The sequence below is a fragment of the Colletotrichum spaethianum genome, assembly GCF_022836535.1.
Source record: "Colletotrichum spaethianum MAFF 239500 DNA, contig39, whole genome shotgun sequence".
Classification (NCBI taxonomy): Eukaryota; Fungi; Ascomycota; class Sordariomycetes; order Glomerellales; family Glomerellaceae; genus Colletotrichum; species Colletotrichum spaethianum.
In genome coordinates this window covers 61047-86349 of record NW_026054809.1, presented here as the reverse complement: position 1 = coordinate 86349, position 25303 = coordinate 61047, and the positions used below count along the sequence as shown (strand labels likewise).

The following is a 25303-nucleotide window of genomic DNA, read 5'->3' as shown; positions in this document are numbered from 1 at the left end:
GTTCTCGGAACGGAACTGGTCAGCGTACCCAAATTGCAGATTGGATGCTCGTAGTATTAAATCAAACTTTGAAGATATATGTTTTGCCTGGAATTTTTGCTGTTCGCCTGCCGGTTCAAATCGCTGAGCAGTAATGGCGATCTTTGAAGAATCATCGTTGTTAAAGTAAGTATTGGAAACATTGTTATCTGTCCGTTTATAGATAATATAATGGTAGGTTTCGATCAAGATATGGTGGCCATAAAGATCACGTGCAGTAAGCTTAATTCAAGTCTTGTACCTTCCGATCGTGGAAGTCGAAACCCATCTCCTAAAGTGGGGGAAGCATTTGAGGTCGAAGTAACAACCAGATGAGACACGTGTAGTGTTTGTCCGCCTGTACGGACCGAGGCTTAGAAATTAAGAAGATGAAATTACTATGGAATCATCAAAGGCGAGCCGAGATGAAGTTTGTCTAGTTCCTCTTTAACGTTTCTCACTTCTACAAATTCAGTGTGAAGTGAGGTGCTTCCGTCGGGCTTGCGCCTGAAGAATCCAACGATCCTCCCACGTACAACATGGTCCATAATGTTTCTTTCTTCGGTTTTTGGTTCAGTCCACATATCCACAATTCTCTTTTCATTGATTGGCAGGTTCCAGCCTGACGAGATCGGTGAAAGGGGTCTTCCGTAGGGGTCCAGAGATACGTCATGCTCCAACTCGATGGCCCGCCGTGCCATCGCAAAAAGCGTAGCCATCTCCCATAGGTTCTCTCGTGGGAGGCCCAGGAAGGGCATCAGACGCAAGACCTCTAACCGTGTTTCCAAATGACGGCAGGTAGTGGCGATAAAGAATAGCATCGGCGTGTATCCCGTTTCGAACATGAACTTTGGGGTGGTTGAAGTAGTGCTCGATAGTTTTGATTGCTCTGAAACTTGGTTGAGAGTTGATGTAAGATTTTTTGCGAGACGGCTGTAATTAGCTAAATACTTATCATATCCAGTTTGGCTACTGTCGAAAGCCATGTTAAGCCAGATACGACAGCATTCATAGCGCGTTGAAAGAAACCCCCGGAGCATTTTGGGCAGATAATCCTTCCCGAACATGAAAACCCTCGTGGCAGGGGTATACGAGTACTCAATATGCTCGTTGAAATGAGTAAACAGATCGTTCCATTTGTCTAGCAGTTTGTTGACCTTGTCTTGTTGTGCGAGTAGTTCTGGCGGGATGGCACTGCCTATAAGTGACTCAGAACGATAGGGGTATCCTTTCTTCATGAGCTGAAGTGTTTGAGAGTATATATCATCAATCATCAACTGGGCGTCTTGAAAGGTTGAGAAATTAGGCGGAACATGGTGTTCCAGTCCGCTCAGGTCTGGAAAGTCTGATTTCTCACTGCTGAAAAAGAAGGAATATTCTGATAGACGGCGGAAAAGTGGGAGGAGATGCTCCTTCGTCCAGGGAAACTCATTGTGGGTGTCCTGTAGGATTGCGACACCGTGTTTGCAGTGTCTGATGGCAGCCTCTCGTCCTGACCGCAAGAACTCGATACAAATGAACAACAGACAGACAAGCAGTACAACGGGTTGTCTCTCACGGGTCATCATACCCTGCAGCTCGTGGATGGCGGCATTGTAATGCCGCAAAGCAAAACTGTGGTCCCGGGGAGCGACTGCTGCATTTCCGGTATGAAACTGCTCGTAAAGGTCGCTGATGGCTAGAATAGAGTGTGTAACTGCGGGTTCAAGTGTGCTGAACTGCATGACGATGTGAGTCCAGAAATAGGGATCTACAGCCCCTGACAGGAGGGGCCCCACGACCTCTGAAAAGTACTGCAAGGCACGACTGTCGCTTAGTGAGTTGATACCAGGAGAGGCACGGCTCGGTTGGAGTGTAATGATGGACGAGCCAGGGGAGCTTGATGAGACATCGGACAAGCCAGCGACGTGCGGATAGCCATCGCATTTCCGGCCAGTGACGGTGCAGCGATTACAGAAAGGTCTTGTCTCGTCACACTTGATCTTGCGGACTCTGCCGACCGTTAGACACCCGACGTCATCGTCACGTTGGACCCCTAATCTCGGGTCGCAACGAGGTCCAATCGGAGGACATTAAACTATGACTTACTTGCAGGTTAAGCATCCCGTCCTGACCTTTCGGCTGCCTTTCCGAGCCATTATTCTTGACAGTTTGCGCTAAATTCGACCGCGTGTCGAACAGGCTCGAGCCAGCCTTGTTTGGTTGTGGCCGCGAGATCCGAGCCAGCCAGTTACGTCGGGCTTGTGGCTGTCTGGTGCCGGTCTAGGGCGAATGGCGACCGTTCCACGCCTCGGTCAACGCAGCCTGATGGGAAGAACTCTTGAGTCCGAGGTCAAGGTGCAGGAATCCGAGTGACGATCGAGCCAGATAATATCTGTGCCCACTAACCTCGGAAGAACCATGTGGGACTCGCAAGGGTGAGACCGAGCTGACCAATGTCAGCTTGCGAAGCCCATAAAATCCCTGCCATAGGCAAGGGGGTAACATCAAATGCTCCATTGAGTGTATTTTACTTGCGGTGAATCGTCTGTCTAAGCCTTTCTAGGACTAGAGCAATTCTCAACTCAAGCGCTCCAAACAATTAGGCAGCTATTTAACTGCCGATTTCCTTCAAGGCTATCAACTGGCCATATTAACAATGATATGTACTCGTAAACTGCTCTTGTTCACCAAAAATGGGCACTGTTTCTCCGCATGAGAATTTTACCAAGGATAGGATGATTAGCGTTAAATAACCGGTATACGGATATCAAACGGGTAATTAACTGGTGGCCTGGAAAGATTACTATGGTGCCGGCTTTCCCATTTTCATTTGGTCGTCTTAAGCTCTTTGTCTCAAACTCTAATAGCTGAAACAATGACCATTGCCTATTTATAGATAATATCATTTGAAAGTGTGAAAAATGTGAGTTGATGGGACGAAGATGAACTCGGTTGATGGTGAGTATTAAATCATGTTCAACTCAAATCGACGTAAGAATTTCATTCCAGTGATGACTCGTCTTAAAACAATCACCTGTTATTGCTGAGTTATTTTCAGTATTTTATATTTTCGCCATTTATTCTCGTAATCTCCATCAAAGCCTCAACTACAATGTCATTAGCATTGCTTAGTGGTTTCACAGCTCCATGTCAGCCACATGCCCCATGAAGACATTCCACACAGTCAGCCTCCCCTAGGTACTGCTTTTCAGGCCTTCGTGGTCCTTACCTAATCCGCATACTCCAGCAAAGTCCCGGGTACCGGTTCTTGTTTTCCGTAATATTGGGGGCGGGAGATCAGTAGCACCAAGTGAGCGTCACGAGTAGTCGGTCCAATGATGACACTAAAAAGCCACTCGTTCCCATTTTAATAGAAGCCAGTGATGTCTTCAAAAAACCTTCTTGCCTGGCTCTCCACTAGCTGAACTCGATCATTTTCGAGGGTAATGTCCATCTTCTCTGAATGGCAGTCCATATGCGACATCAGTCACTTTTTTGTAGACCATTTACACTTTTCGTCAGTATATACATACAAACTGGCCTTTTAATCAAGAGCTTTTTGATAATTCAGCAGGATATTGCCAAGGGCTTTGGGCGTCTCAGCAGCCATAGTTGGAACCCCGCCTAGTCGATTTCCCTTCGAGGGCACGCAAGGGAACGATGGCTGGATCTCGTGGAGTGTCGTAAGATATCCCCTGACTTGCGTATCATATGTCTGGTGGTAACAGATTATGGAATTGGTAGTAGAACCGGTAGGATATATTTTCAAGGAGTCCTTAGACGCAGACATGGCGGAGATGCTCTGCAGCTTAGCTCTCATTGCGATGAATCTTAACCGATTTTGGTATGATCTTTAGTCCTACCACCTTGAGCTTGCTTCCTCTTCGCATGTGAGACACATCCTATGAGTACAGTGAGAAATTCAAAAGAATGAAGTGTGTAATGAGCCATGACTGATGCAGCTGTTGGGACATGCTCCACCAACGCCATTGTGTCGTAATGCACGTTACCTTCACTAGAAGCATAGGTCTCACGGATGAGATGAAATGTTTTCTTAACAGTTAACAGCAGTGTTGGGTTCGTAAGAAGTGAAAGTCGGGCGAGCTGACCTAGGCCATCCAATATTGGGCCACTCTTCTCAATGGCAGTAATCAAACCCTTGCAGAAAACTGAATCGAACATTCTTCCCTTGTGCTAAATCGTTGATACACCAGAGGCATCTCGGACCTGGTCGACTAGACACATGTCTTTGCCACCAACTGGATGGGCATCCTAGATTCATCCTTACTACACGTCTATTTGAGAAACATGGAGCTAGATATAGATACACGGATACAATTAAAATTCTGGAAAAAATTATATGGTCTATTGAGAAGTTTCGGACCGACTATGAGCTCGAAGCTGTGTCCGAACTTCCACAGCAATAGAGGGGCTGGTACGCCCACTACCCCGGCAACAATTGCCAACACACTGCCACCCCAGCCCTATCCGAGATTACCGAAAAGTGCAGGGACAAGGAGCGGGAATGCGAAAGCGGCCATTGATCTGAGGAAGCAGCAAGCAGCTGGTGCGGAGGCGGTGTGAAGTGAGAAACAGTCGGCGATGTAGGCTGATATGCATTGGTACGATTCCATACTACTTCCGACAGTAATTGCAATTCCAATCTGTATTTGGTGTTGGTCAGCTAAAGTAAAAGAATGTTTCTCAAGTTTTAGGGGCTAAGGAGGCCTTCTTATATCTGGAATCAGGAAATGCATCCTATTTTGTGCAGACCAAGCAAACAACAATATACCACAGGGTGAGATGATTACGACAGGAATCATCAAGGGTACACGAAACTCTGGAGTATCCGTTTGGTCTTCATCAATTCCGTAGCGGAGCTTGAGTCTGCGATAGGTCGCGTCCATAGCTGGACCGCACATCAAAACACCGATCATCGAACCCGCGGCGACCGAAATGTAGTTCAAGTTAGCCTTTCCGTTACTCATATCATAGTGGTCTTCCCATAGTGCAGGAAACCCGGAGATAATGAGGTAAAGAAACCCAAAGTTGAAAGCCTGGTAGAGCGCCAGACTTTGGATGATAGGTTGTGTAGCGAGCATGATCTAGGGCCGTAACACGCTAGCTCGCAGGATCCGAGGAAGAGTGCGCTCTTTCTTTTCCCATTCTGTATGGAATGCCTTCTCTGGATGGATTTTGCGAAGTTAAGCAGCCTTCAGCTGCAGTAGGCGCGGTGCGTAAGTCTCCCGGAGGAAGAAAAATGCAACGAGCTGGACACAAAGGCTCACAACGACAACAAACCAAAAGGCCCATCGCCAGGTTGCATATTGGGAGATGTAGTCCCCAACTAGGATGCGAATGTCAGAAGGCATGTTTAATATGCTCACATTTGGGGTAGTTATGAACATACGGATGGGACCAATCGCATGACCGATGACTGGTGCGAATTGCATGAATGCAATTCCTTCCCCACGCTCTTCGGGCTGCCAGCAGTCGGACAACACACCACTTCCCATCTGCATCCAAAGAGTCAGATAGGCATTCCATAGAACCAGCCCAGTGCAAACTTACACCAATTGCAGCACTCCCTCCGATGCCTGCCATGAACCGGAATGCTATAATTGCTTCCTTAGAAGTAGCGAACCCACACAATGTGGTGGAGATGATGAAGATCCAATTGCATACTCTGACAATTAGTACTCGACCCCATAACTCTGAGCATGGTGAGAGTATGAACGGCCCGAGGACATATGTCAAAAGGAAGATCGAGAGAACCATTTGAAGATACACCTCGTTTGTGATATGTAAGTCCCGACCGATCGGGCTTAGAGCCGGCGCAGCCATTGAGGGAGAGAGGGGAGAGAGAAATGCAAACGACGATATGATCAATGAAGTCTGTTGGTACTGTCAGTATGTACGCACGTGGCATGAAACCAAAACACGTAGCACTCACATTCCATTTGCGATTCCGAGTCCAGTTCTTCGGGTTATCTGGGTCATCTCCCCCGTCCCATGTAACTTAACAACTGTCAGAGGGATATGGGGAACCTGTGAATGTGAGATCTTACCAGGGTAGAATTGGACTGATTGTCGTTGTTTGGTTTCTCGGTATCTGACGACGTCTGGCAAGTCCCGACTGAATGACTCATGGTCTGGTCATCAGAGCAGGCGTTTTGATACTCGTACGATACTGCTACTGAATTCACCGTAACAGAGACTTTTTGGGCCTTCTCGATGTCGTCTTTTTTGAAGGTTTGTGAATCCATTGTGAGATTTTCAATAGAAGTGAGATATCGATTGATGATATATTTATTGAGAGAGAGTACAACTATCAGAGTAAGGAGAAGAAGATCTGTCAGAGAGAATTTACGACTTGCTTGATCCCTTTGACCTTTTTATAGCAGAAGTCTTATAAGACTGTTTCCCCGGACCCTTGTGGCTTGCGGTGATATGTTTGTTCGTTGCCAGAGTAAACATCACATAGCTCGAATCCACTCTCGCTTCTGACGTTTGGACATGTCATTCGCAATACCGTGCTGGTATGTCACCAACAGGAGCTCCCATGCCATGCCGCTTAGGACCGAGCGAGTAGACCGCCACATCTCAGCTGGGTGGGTCCGTTGTAAAATCACCCAGTCGGATCGAAGGATGAATCTTGATACCCCAAGCTTAAGTAGGAGCATCTCCGAACAGTAATTTCTCCCGAGATCTCAGCCTCTGTGGAGCACCTCGGCAGGCAGTCCTACTAGACACCAGCAACTGCGCTATGGACTCGATTCTATGAGCTATCTGGCGCCACGTTCCGAGGAGCACAAACTAAACGCCACAAGCTTGTTTCCCCATTTTTGGGCATTGAGCCACAACGGAAAGGTGGAGAAATGGGGAAACGTCCTTCTTTGACACTTGCAAAAACGAGTCGGATTAAAAAACTATGCATCGATGAGGAATGCAAAACAAGGTCCATCCAGGATTCGAACCTGGGCCTACGGAAGGATATGATGGTGAAATCAGAATCCGACGTCCTAACCAACTAGACTAATAGACCAGTTAAGGAGGTGTTTCTCTTGAAGACGGTCACGTCGGAGGAATGTTGAAGTTGGATTGCGCTACAGGGGCTCGAGCCCTCGATGTGGGCACAGTTGTTGTGAAGTGGATCTCATCAACAGCCCCAGCACAATCCCGGAAGAATAAGCAGGTCTGGGAGGGTTCTATCAAGTCAGAGCCCAAGCGTGTGAATGAGGAATGATTGATGCTAGTCCACAGTGGAAACAGAGCATAACAGAGCAAGAGAACATTCAAACGCTCAAGAGTAAACAGGACTTGTGCCCACCTTGGAGAATGGCGTTTCTCAGAGCTGAGTGGTCAAAGAAACACAGTCGTCTCCTCTGGCCCCGGAACCATGGGGTCGGAAACCGGTCAACTTAGCAGTGAGGCTTAGCGCTGTTAACTTTCCAGAATGCAGCCCGGAAATGTCGTGCCGGTTAGCAAGGCACCAATCACTGTCTTGTGGCGTCTGGGAGAGTCATGTCTCTTGTCTCGCTCAGCGCCACGATCTTGGGGTAATCTCAAAATGTCCGAAGAGGAATCCAGGCACGCGACACGATTTCGCCCAGTGGAGTCTTGTCAAAGAGTAGTAAAGCTAGACGAAGGAGAAAACGGAATGTGGGCTTGACAGAAATTCACCATCTCAAGGGAGGGGTACTTACTCCGCGATGCAAGTGCAGCTCTGTACAAGTGGAAAGCAACAAGTCTAGGCAATTGCTCCTAGTCCTGAAAGCCGCAACAATCCGCTCAGCAATGAAAGGGCGCGCTTTGGTGCCGCTTTTGGTTACAGCAACCCTGATGGGCCAATTGAAGCCAAGAGTGAACTGAGATGTCGCTTTTCCTCTGCCAAGCGTAGCGAAGAATAATGCATCCCAGCTGCGCTGATGGATTTCGGCGTACTGAAAACGGTGTTTTCGGATTATTGGTGAGAGATCCACTAGTCTTCTCTAAGCAAATCCATGGTACATATTTTCTAAGCGGCCTGGGGTAGGCAGCAAGAACAGTGGGCGATTGGTTTAGTGGTATAATGACCGCTTAGCATGCGGTAGGTCCTGGGTTCGATTCCCAGATCGTCCATTACTTTTTGCTTCTGTAGCGTTCTCTTGCGATGCTACCTACCCATTGTAGCCTTTCGTTCTTGAGGCTTTGCATGAGGTGGTTTGATAATGGCGAAAGCGGCTTGCTGAGTATGCGATCTCGAATAAATTAGCGTCGCACTCGGTAAGTAAAAAGGGTCAGATTGCGGGGCATCGTGTGCACTGGTGCCGATCCCTCTTCCCTCCGCCTGAAGACACCTTGAAGAAGACATTTTTCTCAAGCCTCCGAATTAGATAGGACTACCGGTGCTACCTAGCTTGTCACTCCCTTTGTTAATTAAGGGTGTCATCTACTAGATTGAAACAACTACTGAGCAACTTTGGAAAGATCGGGCCGTCTACGTGCTAGGTAGACGAGATCTGTGGAGTTGCACCTTATTCTCAGACATCAGCCGGTCAGCCGCCGACCAAAACCCGGAAGCTAAGTGGACGAGCAAGTTCATTAACACGATGCAATGTTCCGGTTGAATGGCCGTCCGGTCATTGTAAATCCATTTCCTGCCGTTTGTTTCGCTGTTCAGTCTGCTCCAGATTGGCACGATGTTTGGTACCCGTTGGCATCCATAGAGTCTAACAAAGTGCCTTGACGGTCCTTGGAAAATTGACGGATGCCTCCGAGATGCTACTTATATAATTGATCTCTTTTGCAATTTTTCTTTTAGCTCTGCATCCTGATTTCCCTGGCAGAGTGGTCAAGTCAACTTTTTCAACTCAAAGATGCATCACGCCGCCGTCCTCTTAGCGGGTTTTGTTGGCTTGAGTTTAAGTCATAGCCACGTGACGAACTTCGTGATCGATGGTAATTCCTATGAAGGCTTCAACCCGCGGCTAATGACGCCCAAAATCCTCACGGCGTGGGGAACATCAGTAAACAATGACGGTTGGGTCAGCACCGAAAGCTACGGCAAGCCGAACATTGTATGTCATATCAACGCTACCAATGCACATGCCCACGCTCCAGTAGCCGCTGGCGACACCATCGGCTTCCAATGGCAGGGCTGGCCCGAGTCGCATCACGGCCCCGTCCTGACATATTTGGCGTACTGTGGGAGAGAGAGCGGGTCTTGCGAAGCGGCTGACAAAACTAAACTGAACTTCTTCGCTATTGACAGGGTCGGACTTGTCGACCCAAAGATCAACGCTACCAGCTTTGCGACCGCATGGGGAATTTGGGCCAGCGACATCCTCATCCAAAACAATGCTACTTGGACTGCACAGATTCCGCCCAAGATCGTGCCAGGACACTACGTCCTTAGACACGAGATCATTGCATTGCATTATGCGAGGTACCTGGGACAAGGCGCGCAACATTATCCTCAGTGCTTCAACATAGAGGTCGTGGGTGGAGGAGCCGACAAGCCGTTAGGGATCTTGGGAATGGACTTGTATCAACCTGCAGAGGAGGGTCTCGTCTATGACATATCCAGTCGCCTACTAGGACATACAAGATTCCCGGCCCAACAGTTTACACTGGTGCCGCAACATTCGTGTCCCAAACTGGTATACTTATAAAGTCCTCGGCAGTTGCGGTATCTGCTGGTGCATTGCCAACCGAAACTTCAAAGGGTATGCTGGAATCTGGCTAGAGAAAGTCTATCTGGGCCTCACCGCCTCTGGTAAAGGCGCTGGCAGTAGCAGGGCCGTGATGTGGAGGAAGACCACAAACTGGTTTTCGAGGCCTATCTCGCAGCTTCACAGTGCCATAAGAAGAGAACTTTGGCATTGCCGATAGACTTATTCTTATGCGATGCATTCGTTCTTATCTGCTGGTATCGCCTTAGTCAAGATCTCTGTTAGCAATCTCATCAACGTTTCGTCAACCTTTGAGTTGGGCGTAGATGACAATTTATTGACAGTTTTAATGCAGCCGCTAAAACCCTCCCTGAAAGGCGGCGGTCTTTCGCCCGAAGTCGGGTGAATTTGCCGATAACATGGCCCAGGGGTTGGCGCTCTGCCGATCTCCCCTCTCCCTCTCCCCATCAAGTACAATGCATTTCACCTATCTACTCTCATCAACACTATGTCGTGAACATCTCGTCTTCTAATTTACTTCTATTCCCCCGTTTTCACTATCACTCAAGCACAATACCCGTTCATCTGCGCTCAGAAGAATGTTGTCTCGTACGAAGCCGCAAATACCCTTGTTCCGTCAGGCGAGGTCACTCTCAACTGCGCGGGGTTCCTTATCAGGGCTACAGATCAACGCCGACCGGCTTCAAGAAACGATTCATCATACGTGTCAATGGGGTGCAGCTCATCGATATGGCAGGTGCGTTGTGCTCTTCTCCCCCCTCTCCTTCACTCTCTAAACTTCGTTGAGGAAGTAGCGCCAGTCTAACGTGTTGGTGAAAGAGGACCAGCGGAAACCGGCATGGCCCGGCTAGCTCTGTCTGACGACGACGCCCGTGTGAGGCGTTGGTTCGCAGATGAGGTGGCAGATCTGGGCTGTGCTCTCTCTGTTGATGAGATGGGCAACATGTTTGCGAAAAGAAAAGGCTCCCTGAGTTCATCGGCCCCGATGACCGCAATGGGTAGCCATCTCGACACACAGCCCCGCGGCGGCCGATACGATGGTATCCTGGGCGTTCTCGCTGCCGTCGAGGTAATGCGAACCATGAAGGATAAGGGTTTTCAAACTCGATTTGACGTCGGTATCGTTAACTGGACCAAGTAAGCGCTTCGATCCTGGAGAACCCATTTCAAAATCTGACAAAAAGTAGTGAGGAGGGTGCCCGCTTTCCCAAGTCAATGATGTCGTCCGGCGTCTGGGCTGGGGAGATCTCGCGCGAGAGGGCTTGGAACCTGGCCGACATCTTTGATTCCTCTGTGACTGTTAAAACAGAACTCGAGAGACACGGCTACATTGGAGCTCTGGCGTGTTCAAGCGATGCATCTACAGGGTTTCCTCTAGGTGCGCATTTTGAGCTGCATATCGAGCAGGGCCCCATCTTGGAGGAGAGCGGCAAGAAAATTGGTGTCGTGCAGGGTGCGCAGGCATACCGCTGGTACACCTTTACTGTTAAGGGCCGTGACGCTCACACGGGTACGACACCGTTGAAGTCGCGCAAGGATCCGCTGCTTGCGGCCTCGAAGATGATTGCAGCCTCCCACGCGATTGCGAAGAAGCTGGGTGCTTTAGCGACTACCGGAGTCATCAAGATCCCGCCCAGTTCGTCTACCAACACCATCATCTCTGAGGTCACCTTTACTCTTGACATTCGACACCCAGAGGATGCCGTCGTAGAAGAAGTACAGCAGCAATGCGTGAAGTCTTTTGAGAAAATTGCCAAGGAAGACGGCCGCGGTGTTGAGCTGCAATGGACGCTCGACACTGATTCGCCGGCGGTCAAGTTTGATGAGGAATGCATTCAAGCCGTGGAGAATGCGGCTAACGGTCTTGTCGGGCCCGATGGATGGTTGTCGTTGACGAGCGGCGCTGGCCATGACAGCGTCTACACGAGCAAGCGATGCCCGACCACGATGATCTTCGTTCCTTGTAAAGATGGAGTGAGCCATCACCCCGAGGAGTACTGCAGCCCGGAGGACTGGTAAGTCAATACGCAGTCCTGATGTTGAGACACTTGAGCTGACGATTGATAGTGCCAATGGCACTCAAGCACTGCTTGAAGCCGTCGTCAGTTATGACCAACTACGAGCGAGACGGAGTTGAGACGAGAACCGATGATATCAAGAACGGAGCAAACGCTTTTTGCCGCATATTTTCCTTCTTCCTCGTCATGATACCTATTGAGTGTCGCCCGGAGGCTTCTTGGCACGGTGAGTGCAGGGGAGATCATATGGACTTGACCTCGATAAATGGGTGCGTGAATGCACTTAGATAAAGACCATGACCAGAACCAAACAAAATCATTGTCTATACCATCCGACTCGCTCATACCTTCAACCCATGCCTCAAATTCGATCTCTCGTTTGTAAGAATTTCTCGATTTCTCAGCACGCCCTTTGGGGTCTTGTCAATGTCGCGCCCTACTGCGTGTTGATCTCATTGCGTTTCTGTCAGGCACACCCATGATGTCAGTCCACTAGGACCCTTCAGCGGCATAAGCCAGCGTTCTGCTGCATTGGCGCTGGAGAAACACCCGGGCCAGACCTCGGAAGAACCCCTACAAGCAGCGGGGGCTGTATTAGTAAGACGCGAGGAGAGTAGGTGTTAATTAGCGACGGTACTCGGGTGTCCGTGACGCCATAGGTACGGAGTACACACAGGTCTAAACAAGGGCGCGTTCAATGGATTCAAGCATAAAACATTACGAGTTCTACCCATTGCCGACATGCATTGAATGTTAAGTACTGGATCGCACCGCATCGTCGACGACCCCCCCTCCCCCAGGCTACAAATAATTCGATTGATAAAACTGTACCCGGACCAAGCTTCTTACATCAGCGACACAAGCCCAGACGCAGTCACAATGGCATCTACAATCAAGCCGTACAAAATCGAGGTTCCCGACTCCAAGATCGAAGAGCTGCACGCCAAGCTTGACATCGCCAGGTTCCCGCCAGCTTTCGCACTCACCGACAGCTGGGACTATGGCACCCCCGTTTCTGAGGTGGAGAGGCTCGTCCAGCGCTGGCGTAATGGGTTCGACTGGCGCGCTGCGGAGGCCAAGCTGAACGATCTGCCTCAATTCACGACGACCATCTCGGTAGATGGCTTCGGCGATCTCGACATCCACTTTGTGCATCAGAAGAGCAAGCAGCCTGGGGCTGTTCCCTTGATTTTTGTTCATGGCTGTAAGCAGAATGACAATGTTCCTTAGCTTCAATACCTGAAAAGCTGACTCGTCATCAGGGCCCGGCAGCTTCCTCGAAGTCCTCAAAATCCTGCCCTTGTTGACGACGGAGAAGAATGGGCTTTCATTCGATGTCGTCGCGCCTTCACTCCCCAATTTTGGCTTTTCCGATGGTCCGGAAAAGCCAGGCTTTCGCTTGCCTCAATACGCTGAGGTTATGCACAAGGTCATGTTGAAGCTCGGCTACGAGCAATATGGTCAGTCCTCTCGTCCTTGCCAATTTCTACCGTGGCACTAACAAGTAGTCAGTCACCCAAGGAGGTGATTGGGGTTTCGGCATCACCCGTTTCATGGGCCTTCAGTACCCAGACCACGTCTTGGCCTCGCACATCAACATGGTTTCAGCATCCCCACCATCATTGTTGAAGAACCCATGGCAGTACATCAAGAGCTTGCTTCCCTATACCGAAAAAGAGAAGAAGGGTATTGAGAGGAGCCAGTGGTTCAAACAGGAAGGCTTTGGCTACAACCTTGAGCAGAGCACCAAGCCCTCGACGTTGGGTCTCGCATGGGCCGACTCCCCGGTCGCGCTGTTATCATGGATCTTGGAGAAGTTGCACGACTGGACCGACAGTTACCAGTGGACCGATGATGAGATCCTGACGTGGATCTCCGTCTACCAGTTCTCCAAGGCCGGCCCCGAGGCGAGTGCGAGGATCTACTACGAAGTAGCCCACCCAAGTAGGCCGACGGAGCACATGACATGGGTCCCACGTGTGAAGCTTGGGTTGTCCATCTTTCCCATGGACCTGACAGTACCGCCGTTGAGCCATGCCAAAACGCTGGGTCCTGTCGTGTTCGCTGTTACACATGGGGATGGTGGCCACTTTGCCGCGCATGAGAGACCAGAGATCCTTGTAAAAGACCTAAGAGAGATGTACAGCAAGGGTGGTGGTGCACATGATATTGCGGAAAAGTTGTCGAAGCAATGCCTTCTGGCAAAGCTGTAGGTGTTTCCAGTGGCAAATTCTGTATTTTCTTATGATCACCACAATGTGCAGAAGGATTCTTTCTCATTAGTTATTAAACATTTGACTTGTGATCAATCCAATTGTTAACTCCTGTCCCATAATCAATATCCATGTGAAGCAAGCTTTTGCCAGTGCTATGCTTCTACTCAGTCCCTCCGTATCCATTCACGTATATGTCAGATTAGATGCGCTAAACTTCGCGCGGATGAGGCACCAGCCCATGCAGCTGCTGAGCCGCAAGAGCTTCTGGATCTACTGGCAAGTCCTGGCCTGGATTAGCCTCCTCATAGTGTACCCATTTTACAAAACGATAGTAAGCGGCAGCGAGCGCAGCTCCCAAAATTGGTCCGAGCCAGTAAATCCAATGGTAATGCGGGAACTGTTTCCCGGCTAGGGCACACCCGAAGCTGCGAGCCGGGTTGAGTGATCCGCCCGTGACGAATGTACCTATGATTGTTCATTAGCCTACCGTTAATCTAGAGCACATTAACACAAGCTAAGTGCTTACCAGGGATCATGATCATGAAAAGAGCAAGGCCAATGCCGATTGGTGCAAGGAAGGTGTCGCGGGACTTCTCGGCAGCCAACATAAACACGACCATGACCAGTTGGGCGGTGAAGAACATTTCAAGGAAGAGACCTTGAGTAACAGAGGTCCGGGATCCAAGCAGGGAATTGGCTTGAGAGATTTTCCCAGGAAACATTACTTCAACTAATGCGCCAGCACACATGGAAGCCAGAAGCTGTGCAGGGATAAGGAAGAGGGACCGCATCCAAGGCAGCTGACCGCCGAGAGATAGACCAAGAGAGACCTATATCAGGCCGGGGTAAGCTGAATGTTGCCACAATCCAAGTCATATGACATTTTTCGACTTACTGCGGGATTGAAGAGTCCACCACTGACGCGATAGAATGTCCAGACATTAACGAGTAGAGAGAACCCGTAGGTCAGTGCGATAAAGACAACACCCTGACTGCTGAGCGAGCCGTCCGGGGCTGAATCGGCACCTTGAAGGATCACCATGAGCTGACCGGCGTAGCCGAAGTAGAGGAAGAAAAAGGTGCCGACGAACTCCCCTGATGCCGCCACTAGGTGGCCACCCGTCGTGGTGAGATGTGGCTTGTGGATCTCGTGGTGGTGGCCATGGGAGTGGTCATGACCGCGGTGCTTATCAGGCGTGGACATCTCGATTGTTTTACTTTGGAGGAAGTTTCGGGGTTGGGAAGCAGGAAAATTTGTCTCAAGGGAGCCAGAGGAGGGCGGCACACTTTGTAGGACCTGGGACACGTGTTTCTGGGCCTACGGAAAAAGTCGCCGGGATTGATGAAAAGAGCATCGATAGGGGTTGAAACAACAAAGCAATTTAGCGATCGAGACAGCTTGCTCTGATGGGGTATAGCTCAACGGGTTTGGCTTTTGATTAACTCAAAACGGCCGTAATGACTTATCGTGATGCAGAGAGCGCGTCAGCGGTACACTAGTAGTGAGACTTTTCTGGCTGGCGACCAATCATACCAATCTCTAACCTCCTGCCGCAAGCCGCAGACGTCCGGAAAGGAAGTTTGCTCTCGTCTTTGAATCCTTTTTTACCTTTGCTTTACTGGTGCAATCAATATGCAACGCGTATTTTTTACAATGTTCGATTCCAAGAGAGTAGTTGCTTTGCTCTGTTATTGGAAGCCTTTATTGCTGAGAAGTCGGTATCCTGACTTTCGAAAATATACAGTCATACCGAGTTCTCATTGCTCGGACCTCTAGTCCGTTCGAGGTAGTCAATCACAGATGACGATGGCCGTCATGTCAATGATCTGGCTCTTTGGTGAACTCCAACTATGGATAAAGTTATAGGCATTAAGTCTCATCCAAGAACTTTCCGTGCTCTAAGTGTTAGCTTTCAGATCCCGACAAAACAGATCTGTAATCATCATGTTAGGTCAGGAATGAAGGCTGCTCTCTCGGTCCCCTCCCCCTACCTTCTCCCTTTCGCCATATTCTTCCCACATACTAGTGACGTTTCCAGATACTTAAAAAAATGATAATCAAACTATAGTTATAACGGTAAACTCAAGAGATAAGTGGAAAGTATACGGTGGTAACAATTTCAACGTTATCAGGTTACCATCAACGCCTTGAAGCAACTAGTCAAATTATTGCATACTTTATATCGCTGCTCTCGCAACGTAGCCTATTAATGATCATGATACTGCTTAATCAAAAAACACTGAACCGGGACTAGAAACTTGCCAGGACAGGAAAGTCCACGATATGAAGTTATTGTAGACAAGTTGTGAAACTTTTGAAGCACCAAATGAAGAACTTCACAAGTTTGATGGATCCATCGATGCTTTTAGGCCTATTTTCTTAAACGCATTATTGATAGATTCTTATATCTACAACGTCCCCATGGCCCAAAAATACTTCGCCCTCCATGCCATCCATGTAACAAGCCCCAACAAGATGAAACATACCTGGTCTTTCCTCACTGCGTCGTAGAATCAGGGAGGTGATGCCACCAAGTGGGATATATACTGTATCGCCTTTCCTTGCCTTGCGAGGTACATGACCCAAGTACCCATTTATTGGACGACAAAACCTTCCCATAGTTGTGTTAACAAATAGTCCAGTTCCTTCTAACAACTTGTCGACCTGGACACCCGATCCTTATAGTTTGTGGAAAACTCGACTGTAGGGTCAATCTCTAGGTCGGGACTCATCCAAAATAATACAATGTCTGCTAGGAGCTGTGAGTCTGACGTTGCCATTCTGGCAGCGGAACGGACGCCGTCTTCTTCGTTCTTTTTGGCTTTCTCGCGGTCATGAACAAACTTTTCAGTTTGTGCCATCAACAGTTGTTCGAGTATGTCGTATTGAAGGCCTTTTGACAAACGGACCATCGACTTCATCGCAAGTAGCGCTCACCGCATCATTATCAAACAAGCGATTTGAGGCGAAAGACTAAGATCAATGAATGCGTCTGTAGTTACACAATTATCGCGACTGTCCAACCAGAACTTGCTGAAGTGGTCGAGGTTACCCCCTTCGAGTTCTTCTGACAGTTCAACGGCGTCTCTCTTCGAGGAGATGACGCTACCGAAAAAGCCGCCGTTCGCCCCGCTACGTCGCGGCCATAGGGTCCTAAGACTGGGGCTCGGACGAACATTTCGTCCACCACTATTCCCCGTAAAGACAGAACATCGCGCCTAATGACGAAGCTGACTTTATACTTAGGCTTATTAACCGCGTTGTACTCAATGTCTTAACTCAGGGGTCCTTTGTCGGTACAAGAGCGGTTGTAGGCTAGCATCCTTGAAGGAGAGATGTGGGACGTCGTTCCAAGCCCCGCACCGTGTAGGAGCTCAAGTACTTTGCCCTTTTGCACGAAATGAGTGCGGAATCGTAGAAGGGTGTTTCCAAGAGATAAGGCGTAGTTTGGGGTGGTTAGCTCGTGTGGCTTATCACTTACTAGCCCGAGTATGGAGACAAGATGGTCGGAGGGCAACGTGGACTCGAAAAGAGGATCTCCTAAGTACCCAAAGACCGTAAAAAGATTGGTGAATTCCGGGAACTGTGAACGCAAGCAGGCATGATAGTTTTGTCGCAGGCGTATCATAAAAGAGAAGTTCCTTCCAAGTTTCATTGTCTTTAGGGGTACGCGAAGATTGGCATCAGTCTCCGTGACCTCTCCCCTGACGCATATCCCGGATTTGTCTTCAGGAATTGCTTCTCTTAGCAGCTCCCAGTCAAAGAAGGATCGTCCCCATAAGAAATTGACTTATCGAGCCAGCACGAACTCTTGTATAATCCAGACTCTTAGAAACCAGGGAAGGTCAAGCAGTCCGCTAAGAACGCCAGTGACAATCCGCCTTAGGATTTTGATTTCTTCACCGCTCACTTTGCTAAGGAGGGGGGGAAATTGGACGTCCGTGTTGTGAGGCTCTAATGCATTGTCCAAAAAGACCAAGACCCGGTCGGCAGCTGAGTATATGCGTCCCATCATCTTTACTTGCGCTGACTTTTCTTCGTTGTCTTGCTGGTCAATGCACAGGGCATCTGCCCACAACAATAGTGGCTTACTGGGGTGCCGTACTCCGCGAGTCGCCGATCGTAGCGATTGCGTGACTATTAAAGGGCCAGTCGGCGTTCCCAGGTTATCAACATTTTCATTACCATCCCAAACATATGACAAGGCTTCGTATTGAGGTGCCATATTGCCAAGGTATGTTTCCTTCAGCGACTCATGATGGAGAAAGCCCCGGAGGGGCTGTAGGTCATCCACTGCTGGCTTGAGGAAGAGAAGACGGATCTCATTCTCTTCTAACAGAGATTTGTAATTGTAGACATTGCTCCCCGCGATGTTTGCAGAATCGTTTGGGGCCTCAGACTGCGGCATATGGCTTTGGGTTGAAGCATTCTCATTGTTGAAACGAGTTGTCTGATTGGATTCCAATATGCCTCCGGCGAAAAATCTGGTAATCGAAGGTAGGAAATAATTAGTAATAAGACTAGCAAGGGAAATAGATTGAGAAAGTTGAGTGACGTTTGCAAAGACGTCCAAATGCGGGGTCGAGAAGTCTGGGACATTTGTCACTAGCGCCTCAAGGACAACATCGTATAATGCGGCTCAATTGAGATCGCATGATAATTGGTCGCGGTAGCAAAACATGGGATCAAGTGCATGCAGTGCCACGTCTTGAATAGTTCGAGTCCCCGAAGATATCTTGAAAAACATGTGAGGCAAGTTTGGAAACGGGCCATATTCATGTGGTCATCTGTAAGTCAATCTTGATTTAAAACCCCCGGGGGAACGCTTGTTTTATTTAACCGCCTATCACATTAGGAAACTAGTCATTACAGAGGCAGTTGGAAGATTGTTCCAACGCGCTACGTAAAAGACGTTGTACGATATGGGGTATCTGCTCTACAAGAATGAGACTCATTGAGTGGAAACAACAGCTGCCGAACGAACAAACTCTTCCACAACCTTGGTCAAGTGAACAGTTTTCACCAGCAGGTGAGATCGCCAGTTTTCTGGTCAAAAGAGCAGTGGTTACGGTCGTAGGTGTAGGATAGCTATGGTGCAATGTGTTAGTGGGCTGAAACTTGTGTACTTTATCAGACTGCCATCCATTACTCACGTTAATGTAGCCGCCCTCAGCGTCAGTCCAGAACTGGTTAGGGCCGTTCATATACATGCAGTCATAACTATAGATCATGTTAGTTTCTCTCCTAGAACGATCGAGCAAGATAGCATAAAATTGGCAAACCCGGAGTGAAGCCCTTTGAGATTTCACTGTAACCGGGCCGTCAAGGTCGAATGAAACCGAATATCAAAGCAAAAAGCAGCTTACCTGACGTGGAAGACATTAGAGCGCAGGGTAACGCTGGCCTTGCCATCGATACCCTTGGAGTCTTTGACGCGATAGCCCTTGTTGTAGCAGATGGCAGCGTGGAACTTCTTAGTGTTGGGGTTACGCTTCCACATCTCGGACGTGGTCTGCTTGGTGAATGTTTCGCGAGCGAGCGTCCAATCAATGTATGCACGGATAATATCAGTGACGATATTGACAGCAACGCCGGTGGCGACACTCATGACGCCGCCGCCGATGGCAGTAACGACGGCTGTGATGCCGACCTGGCGTTCGTTGAGGGAAGCATTGCTTTCGGCCTCGATGGAACGGGTGACAACAACGCCATTAACTTTGTTACCGGTGAAGGTGACGGTTTCGACGTCGGCAGCATAGGCCTCGGGGTTGATAGGGGCAGTAATATCAGCCTTGTCGTTGGCGGGAACAGCCGCACCATTGACTGCCAGCGCAGAGGCGAAAAAGAAACCGACGGTGGAGAAACGCATTGTAAGTCTGAGTCGAGGACTTTGATCAGGTGTAGAGACAAGATAGAGCGAACAATATACCAGAAAGTGTGTGTTGAATAGGTCGGGGACTTCATTGGCAGGAATCAATGGCCAGTTTATATCAAATTTGTAGACATCAATGCAATGTTGTGTTCATGGTCCGTGGTCCGTTCGTAACCCGAACCATCGCCATGGCGTCATACCACACCTTCCTAGAAAGGTCATCGCCGATATCATATTCAATTCTTGCAGTCGTTCGGCAGCGTTTACCGGTGACAGGTTGATTGCACAAGCGGGGCACCCCCTGAAACGTATGGAGATGTTTTGTTGAACGGGAAGCTCTCAACTCTAAGCATCCCGCGTGATGACCAGTTATCGGTGAGTCGACAATCTGGCATTCGGGGAGCATGTCTTCTTTAGGCTCGCGTGACTAAGAGGATCCCTTTGGACGGTCGATGTCCTATCATGATTTGCGATGCCGCTGTGTCGGAACCGAAAATCCGAAAATCGGACTCCAGAGGCGGATCCAGTCAGCACGTTGGCCATATGGCAGCCGTTTATACCTAACCTCCAGCCCGGACTTGGGTCCCGAAGAGGGTTGACGCACTACAACGTGAGACCTACGAACGGCTCCGATTGGGTTCAAACAGATCTTAGGGATATTGGCTTGAGTCTAATTTCAAGGTTAAGGACCCTTGGACCCCCTTTCTATCTATGTCTCCTACATCGGGCAAGATCATCAGGTATAACCCTGTGATATCGTCCATTTATGGAGGGACTCCGAAGAAACTCCTGAGTCATTCAAGTCGTGATACGGCCTTAGGCCCCATCAGTCCAATCACGGATAGTCACGAGCTTGTTCAGCGGAGCCATTGAGATCACAAACCATGGAAGGCTATCCTGAACGGATCTCTTTGCAGAGGAAAGCGAGGGCCGATTATTGGCCAGGCCCTTCCATATCTGGTTACTGTTGAATGAAGGGCTCACTGTCATAATTACACCCCGCTCCGTATGTGTGGCTTGGACGCATCATGCTTGACTAATATCACTGAATGACTCGCCATTACTGGGGCAAAGCAGTGTTATATTAGCTTCACGCTTACGAAATGACGAGAGTATCAATGCCACACCGTTTTCTTGCCAAAGGGGCAAGTATTTCTAGGACTACACTTAAGTAACTCATGTCCTCTGAACTTGAAATGCTTCTCCATCGGGTCATGAGGCCCCCATTCGTGGAGATGTTGGCCAAGGATGTGTTGAAGACCGAAGAGAACTCTCCAACAACCTGACAATAATCGATCTATGTCTACAACTTCGATCCTTCGTACGAAACGCATTGCCAGAATCACCAAATACTGCATCTGATAGTCGGCAAAGTCCTCTAGTCTTGAAAAGGAGTTTCACAGGTGTTGCTCTCCATCCAAGGTCGTCGAAATGACAGGTCGGAGATTTAGCGTTTCAGGATTACTCAGGTAAGCATTGAGAGTCGGGGCTCTTCAAAGCCCATCCTCTATCATCTATTCATGGAGCTACAACACGTGTACATCTTTTTTTCATTCGCCGGCCATCCATTTTTCCCGAAAACTCCGGCCATTCCAACCTTTCATGTGCTTCGTAAAAGACCCTCAGGTCTGCGTTCGTATGCAAGAGTCATCAGACATGTCTAGAGTAGTCGGCATCTTCGTTTCGAGTATCAAAATGCATTGTATCCCGTTCATACGCGTCATCTCGCGCTTCTCTCCCTAGATGCCGGTTCTGTTCAGAATCATCGTCTTGATCATCGGCTGACCCGAGACCAATCGTCGTTGGTGTCTTGGTTCGTCTCTGTTCCCATATCTTTCTGGTTGTCCCTGTGCTGTTTCCATCGGGATCGAGAGGAACACTCGCCGCTTCGTCCGGATTTAATGTGGATATGCCGCGCGACGGCCGCGTCAGAGTCCGTAGTGTTGACTCTTGGCCCGGAGATGTGATCCAGTTGATCACAAGAGCGGAGAAAAATACTACAAATTGTTAGCGGAAAGCGATCATAAGGAAAAGGCGTTCTTACTATCAGTGTTACAGCATAGCAAGCAAAGCCATGCAACTTCGCCGTTGAGTGCCATAAGAACGGTGAGGTTTCTGGTAAAGTGTATCAGTCTCGTACCAAAGGATCACACAAGTGAGCTACGTACGTTACACTGCTGAAAAGCGTACAACATGACCCAATGAAAGTACGGATGACAAGTTTCCGCAGTCTGATATTTGGAGGAGCTCGCGGAATTCTTCGGTTCCGCCAGTCTAGTGTCCATGGCTTCCAAAAGTTGTACTTGACGGAGTGAAGACCTTGAGTGCCGGTTGTTAGCAACAATGACGTCCAAGCACTTCTATAAGCAACACGACGTATGGCTTACTCAATAATGGCAGCAAGAATAGAATGGTAAGGTAGACCTACGGAAAGGATTAGTTTAGGCTCGCATACAATGTCATGACGAGAACTTACGTTCACAGCCGCGTCAAACGATATTAGCGGCAGCAGTACAGGTTGTTCCATCCCAATAATGCAAATACCATCCTCGAAATGAGTGATTCGGCTGCGACAACTGTTAGTGAAAGCTAGACCTTATGAACTGTAGTCGAACTATACAAGATGAAGTTCATGATGACAATCAGGACGAACACCCCTATCGGAAGGTTAGTCAAAAGGTAGATTAGATTGACAAAAGCCATACCGAGCATTCCAAACGAGTTTACAAGGTAAAGCTTCGACTTCAGGCGTCTTTTTCTCGTTTGACGGATGATATGCTTTATTGGTTGTCAGGATGTTGCAACTACAAATATTTTTGGCTAATGGTAGAATCACTTACTGCCCGGTCTACCATGAAGAGGTAGATAAACTCCAAGTGGCATAGTTAGCACCCAGTGTAGGCAACATTTAGGGCCCTCGCCGATGCCATTAACTTACCAACTGCAATACAAGTGTCAGCGAGTGTCATCAAAAGAATGTGATTCATAATCAACGTACCTTTGTCGTGACATACGCCCCTAAGCAGAAAAGAGTGGCAGCGGAGCATGTATGGAAGTTGAGATCGGCTCCGAATCCGAACTGGAGAATGGATGTTCCGAAAACAAACAAAAACGAGAAGAAGTAAATTAGTATTACGACTTTGAATGTTAGTATAGTCCATGGCGGCCTGCTTGTTTTCAGAGATACACTCACGCCACATAGTCCAGGGTAATATCCTCCAGTCTTTTACTGTTAACCATCGCATGACTGCATCACATGTCAGCACATGAGTTGTTGGTCAGTCCCGTCATAACAGGCTACTGACTAAAAAGACTCGCGAGTAGACATGCTGATAACATGGCGACGATAACACTGACGACCTTTCCCGCGAGAGGCTCCGGCAAATGGTTGATGCTTGCGCGGCGCACCACGGCCTCGACGGCGGTGCCTGAAAGCCTCATAGCTCCAGCTGCTACGTGCTGTCGCAAATTTCTATTTCGGCCCCATCAAGATCGTTCGTGTTCCACTGCTGACTCGGAGAAGCCGGCCGCGTAGCCTGGAATGGGTAAGTGGGTAACAAGGCAAGGCGGTGGCCCGCGATGGTGTTCCGAGGCGCTTGATGACGATGAATTGGTCGATGCTCGACGAATGTTCCTAAAACGCGCGTGTGGAGAGTGAGGTGCTCCTCTAGAGGTGAGGCCGGAGGGGGGGTGATAGAGAACTCTACGAGCGGAGCAGCATCGAGGGGCGATAGCGTTGGTTAGAGAGCTTTGTCCATTAGGTGAAAACAATCGGAAATTGCCCCTCATGCACGAATGTCTAGGGACTTGGGCGCACATGCACTGATGGTGGACGCACGTGGCATACTAGTACCGTGTGTTTACGCAGGATGTCCAAGCGGTGGTGAGACGATACAGCCAAATCTTGATAGATAGAGTTCGGGTCAAACGCGCCATGCAACGGTGTGATGAAGGCGTACTTGAAATACTGACTCGTGTATACTTTTCTCCGACTCCCGAAAATATCTATAGCACTGGGCTTTCGTCATAGCTGCGCATTCGGTCGGACCTCGCAAAGTTTGGCAAATGAGAGATTGGACCTTATTCCTACATTCAGCATGCCAGCAATGGATTTTTGCAGCCTCGCGATGCCGCCACTGGCACGACCACACGGTGTGATGTATGGTCTCGATCAAAACATAGGGGTTGTTGGTGGAATCCGACCGACCCTAGATCACGTACGAGTTTGAATTTGACCGCTGAACACCACTAGCCTGCCAAGGTTGCGCAGGTGTTACGGTCGCGATGCAGGATCGCCCTCTGTACAATCGAAATGATCCGTAAACGACATGAACATTAGTCGAGCAAATGCATCACTGCCATCTAGTCTTATTTGGATGTTTCTGCTGAAAAATTTCTGTTGTTAGTTGATTGTCGTAAAAAAAAACAATAGTGGCGTTGGCCTGTATCTCAATTATGACTCTCTGGTAATGGCCAGCCTCTCAGCAATCTCTTTATGACATCGCTTTCACATCTTGAGTCCAAGACCATCCTTAACAAACATTCATCTTTGCCAAAAGATTTACCTCGCTGTTGAAACGCGTTCATTACGTATCACACTCGCGACCGCAGGTGTCCTCAGACACATGCACTTGGGTAAAGGCTCTTCCGATTTCTAAGGGACAGTCCAACCTCGTCTCTATTGGCTTCCACGCTAGATCCCAAGCTTACTAACCGAATTCCAAGACGATCCATTGCATGTGCGCTACGGACTTGAGAAAGTTTCATGCTTTATCAAAACGCTATGCCGACAATGGAATTGTGCTAAAATAAAACAGCACATCCTGCAACTCCATAAACCGAGCCATAGCACCCACTTTGATGAGATTGGCGCTAGAGCTTGGTTTTCTGGTCTCTACAGCATCTAAACCCAGTAATCAGGGTATTGTAGTACTTTCAATGTAGTTTGATTAGCATATACGATGCTAGCGAGGCATGAGTCGTTGGAAGCAGCGATTCCGCTGATCCGGATTGGACCCACTGAATAGACTTTAGGGACAGTTCGTGACACCGATGGGGACATCTGATCTGAGCGGGATACGAAGAAAACGTCTCAGGTCGGGGCCGCCGGCCGTCATCTGCTCCGTAAGGTGGATTCGAGGCATGTGCCCAAGTCGAAGAACATAAATCGCTTAAGTTGACGCATGTCAAGCTCTCGGATACAGCCACAAGACTTGAACCAATGGGGTAAGACATTGATGCAATAAACTATTGTGAAACGACGAGTAGTCACTAAGCGGTGAGCATTGTTTAGAAACAAGCAAGCTTCGCTATAGTATTGGTAAGAAATTTGGACCCTTGCCTCCTCTGAGATATAGCGTGCAGAGTTATTTACTACAGTGAGAGAGTAGCGGACGGATCCTAGTCTCTAAGTAGCCATTGTTTGGAGTCCTACTGTGCAGCTTTCAGAGAAGCTGCCTGACCAGCTGTCGACTGATTGCGTTTGCCGACGATTTGGTTTCTAGTTGTATCTCATTGGGTGC

At 48.8% G+C, this 25303-nt stretch overlaps 8 protein-coding genes and 2 non-coding genes across 10 annotated transcripts; 5 read left to right on the top strand and 5 right to left on the bottom strand.

Annotated features, from left to right (window-relative positions):
• Positions 1-4444: 4444 nt before the first annotated feature.
• Positions 4445-5102, bottom strand: ColSpa_10782 (putative efflux pump mfs2; the record flags this gene model as incomplete). Its single annotated transcript, XM_049276994.1, has 2 exons — positions 4445-4664; positions 4783-5102. The coding sequence occupies 2 exons, from the start codon at positions 5100-5102 to the stop codon at positions 4445-4447; spliced, it is 540 nt and encodes a 179-aa protein (XP_049132951.1).
• Positions 5103-6956: 1854 nt separating this feature from the next.
• On the bottom strand, positions 6957-7045 carry ColSpa_tRNA_283. Its single transcript is given in 2 exon segments — positions 6957-6991; positions 7008-7045. It is a non-coding gene; the product is annotated as a tRNA-Gln (tRNA).
• Positions 7046-8049: 1004 nt separating this feature from the next.
• Positions 8050-8121, top strand: ColSpa_tRNA_287. The gene has a single exon. It is a non-coding gene; the product is annotated as a tRNA-Ala (tRNA).
• Positions 8122-8858: 737 nt separating this feature from the next.
• Positions 8859-9653, top strand: ColSpa_10781 (endoglucanase-4; the record flags this gene model as incomplete). Its single annotated transcript, XM_049276993.1, has 1 exon — positions 8859-9653. One exon carries the CDS (start codon positions 8859-8861, stop codon positions 9651-9653), a length of 795 nt encoding a protein of 264 aa, XP_049132950.1.
• Positions 9654-10512: 859 nt separating this feature from the next.
• Positions 10513-10815, top strand: ColSpa_10780 (N-carbamoyl-L-amino-acid hydrolase; the record flags this gene model as incomplete). The annotated part of the gene is made up of 1 exon (XM_049276992.1): positions 10513-10815. One exon carries the CDS (start codon positions 10513-10515, stop codon positions 10813-10815), a length of 303 nt encoding a protein of 100 aa, XP_049132949.1.
• A 77-nt stretch (positions 10816-10892) lies between these two features.
• ColSpa_10779 (N-carbamoyl-L-amino-acid hydrolase) lies at positions 10893-11811 on the top strand (the record flags this gene model as incomplete). The annotated part of the gene is given in 2 exon segments (XM_049276991.1): positions 10893-11689; positions 11706-11811. The coding sequence occupies 2 exon segments, from the start codon at positions 10893-10895 to the stop codon at positions 11809-11811; spliced, it is 903 nt and encodes a 300-aa protein (XP_049132948.1).
• Positions 11812-12571: 760 nt separating this feature from the next.
• On the top strand, positions 12572-13905 carry ColSpa_10778 (putative esterase; the record flags this gene model as incomplete). Its single annotated transcript, XM_049276990.1, has 3 exons — positions 12572-12896; positions 12955-13152; positions 13205-13905. 3 exons carry the CDS (start codon positions 12572-12574, stop codon positions 13903-13905), a joined length of 1224 nt encoding a protein of 407 aa, XP_049132947.1.
• Positions 13906-14116: 211 nt separating this feature from the next.
• ColSpa_10777 (aquaporin-1) lies at positions 14117-15112 on the bottom strand (the record flags this gene model as incomplete). The annotated part of the gene is made up of 3 exons (XM_049276989.1): positions 14117-14373; positions 14435-14738; positions 14804-15112. The coding sequence occupies 3 exons, from the start codon at positions 15110-15112 to the stop codon at positions 14117-14119; spliced, it is 870 nt and encodes a 289-aa protein (XP_049132946.1).
• A 3816-nt stretch (positions 15113-18928) lies between these two features.
• ColSpa_10776 (uncharacterized protein) lies at positions 18929-19778 on the bottom strand (the record flags this gene model as incomplete). Its single annotated transcript, XM_049276988.1, has 3 exons — positions 18929-18997; positions 19063-19129; positions 19276-19778. The coding sequence occupies 3 exons, from the start codon at positions 19776-19778 to the stop codon at positions 18929-18931; spliced, it is 639 nt and encodes a 212-aa protein (XP_049132945.1).
• A 1653-nt stretch (positions 19779-21431) lies between these two features.
• On the bottom strand, positions 21432-23222 carry ColSpa_10775 (uncharacterized protein; the record flags this gene model as incomplete). Its single annotated transcript, XM_049276987.1, has 2 exons — positions 21432-21778; positions 23087-23222. The coding sequence occupies 2 exons, from the start codon at positions 23220-23222 to the stop codon at positions 21432-21434; spliced, it is 483 nt and encodes a 160-aa protein (XP_049132944.1).
• Positions 23223-25303: the final 2081 nt, after the last annotated feature.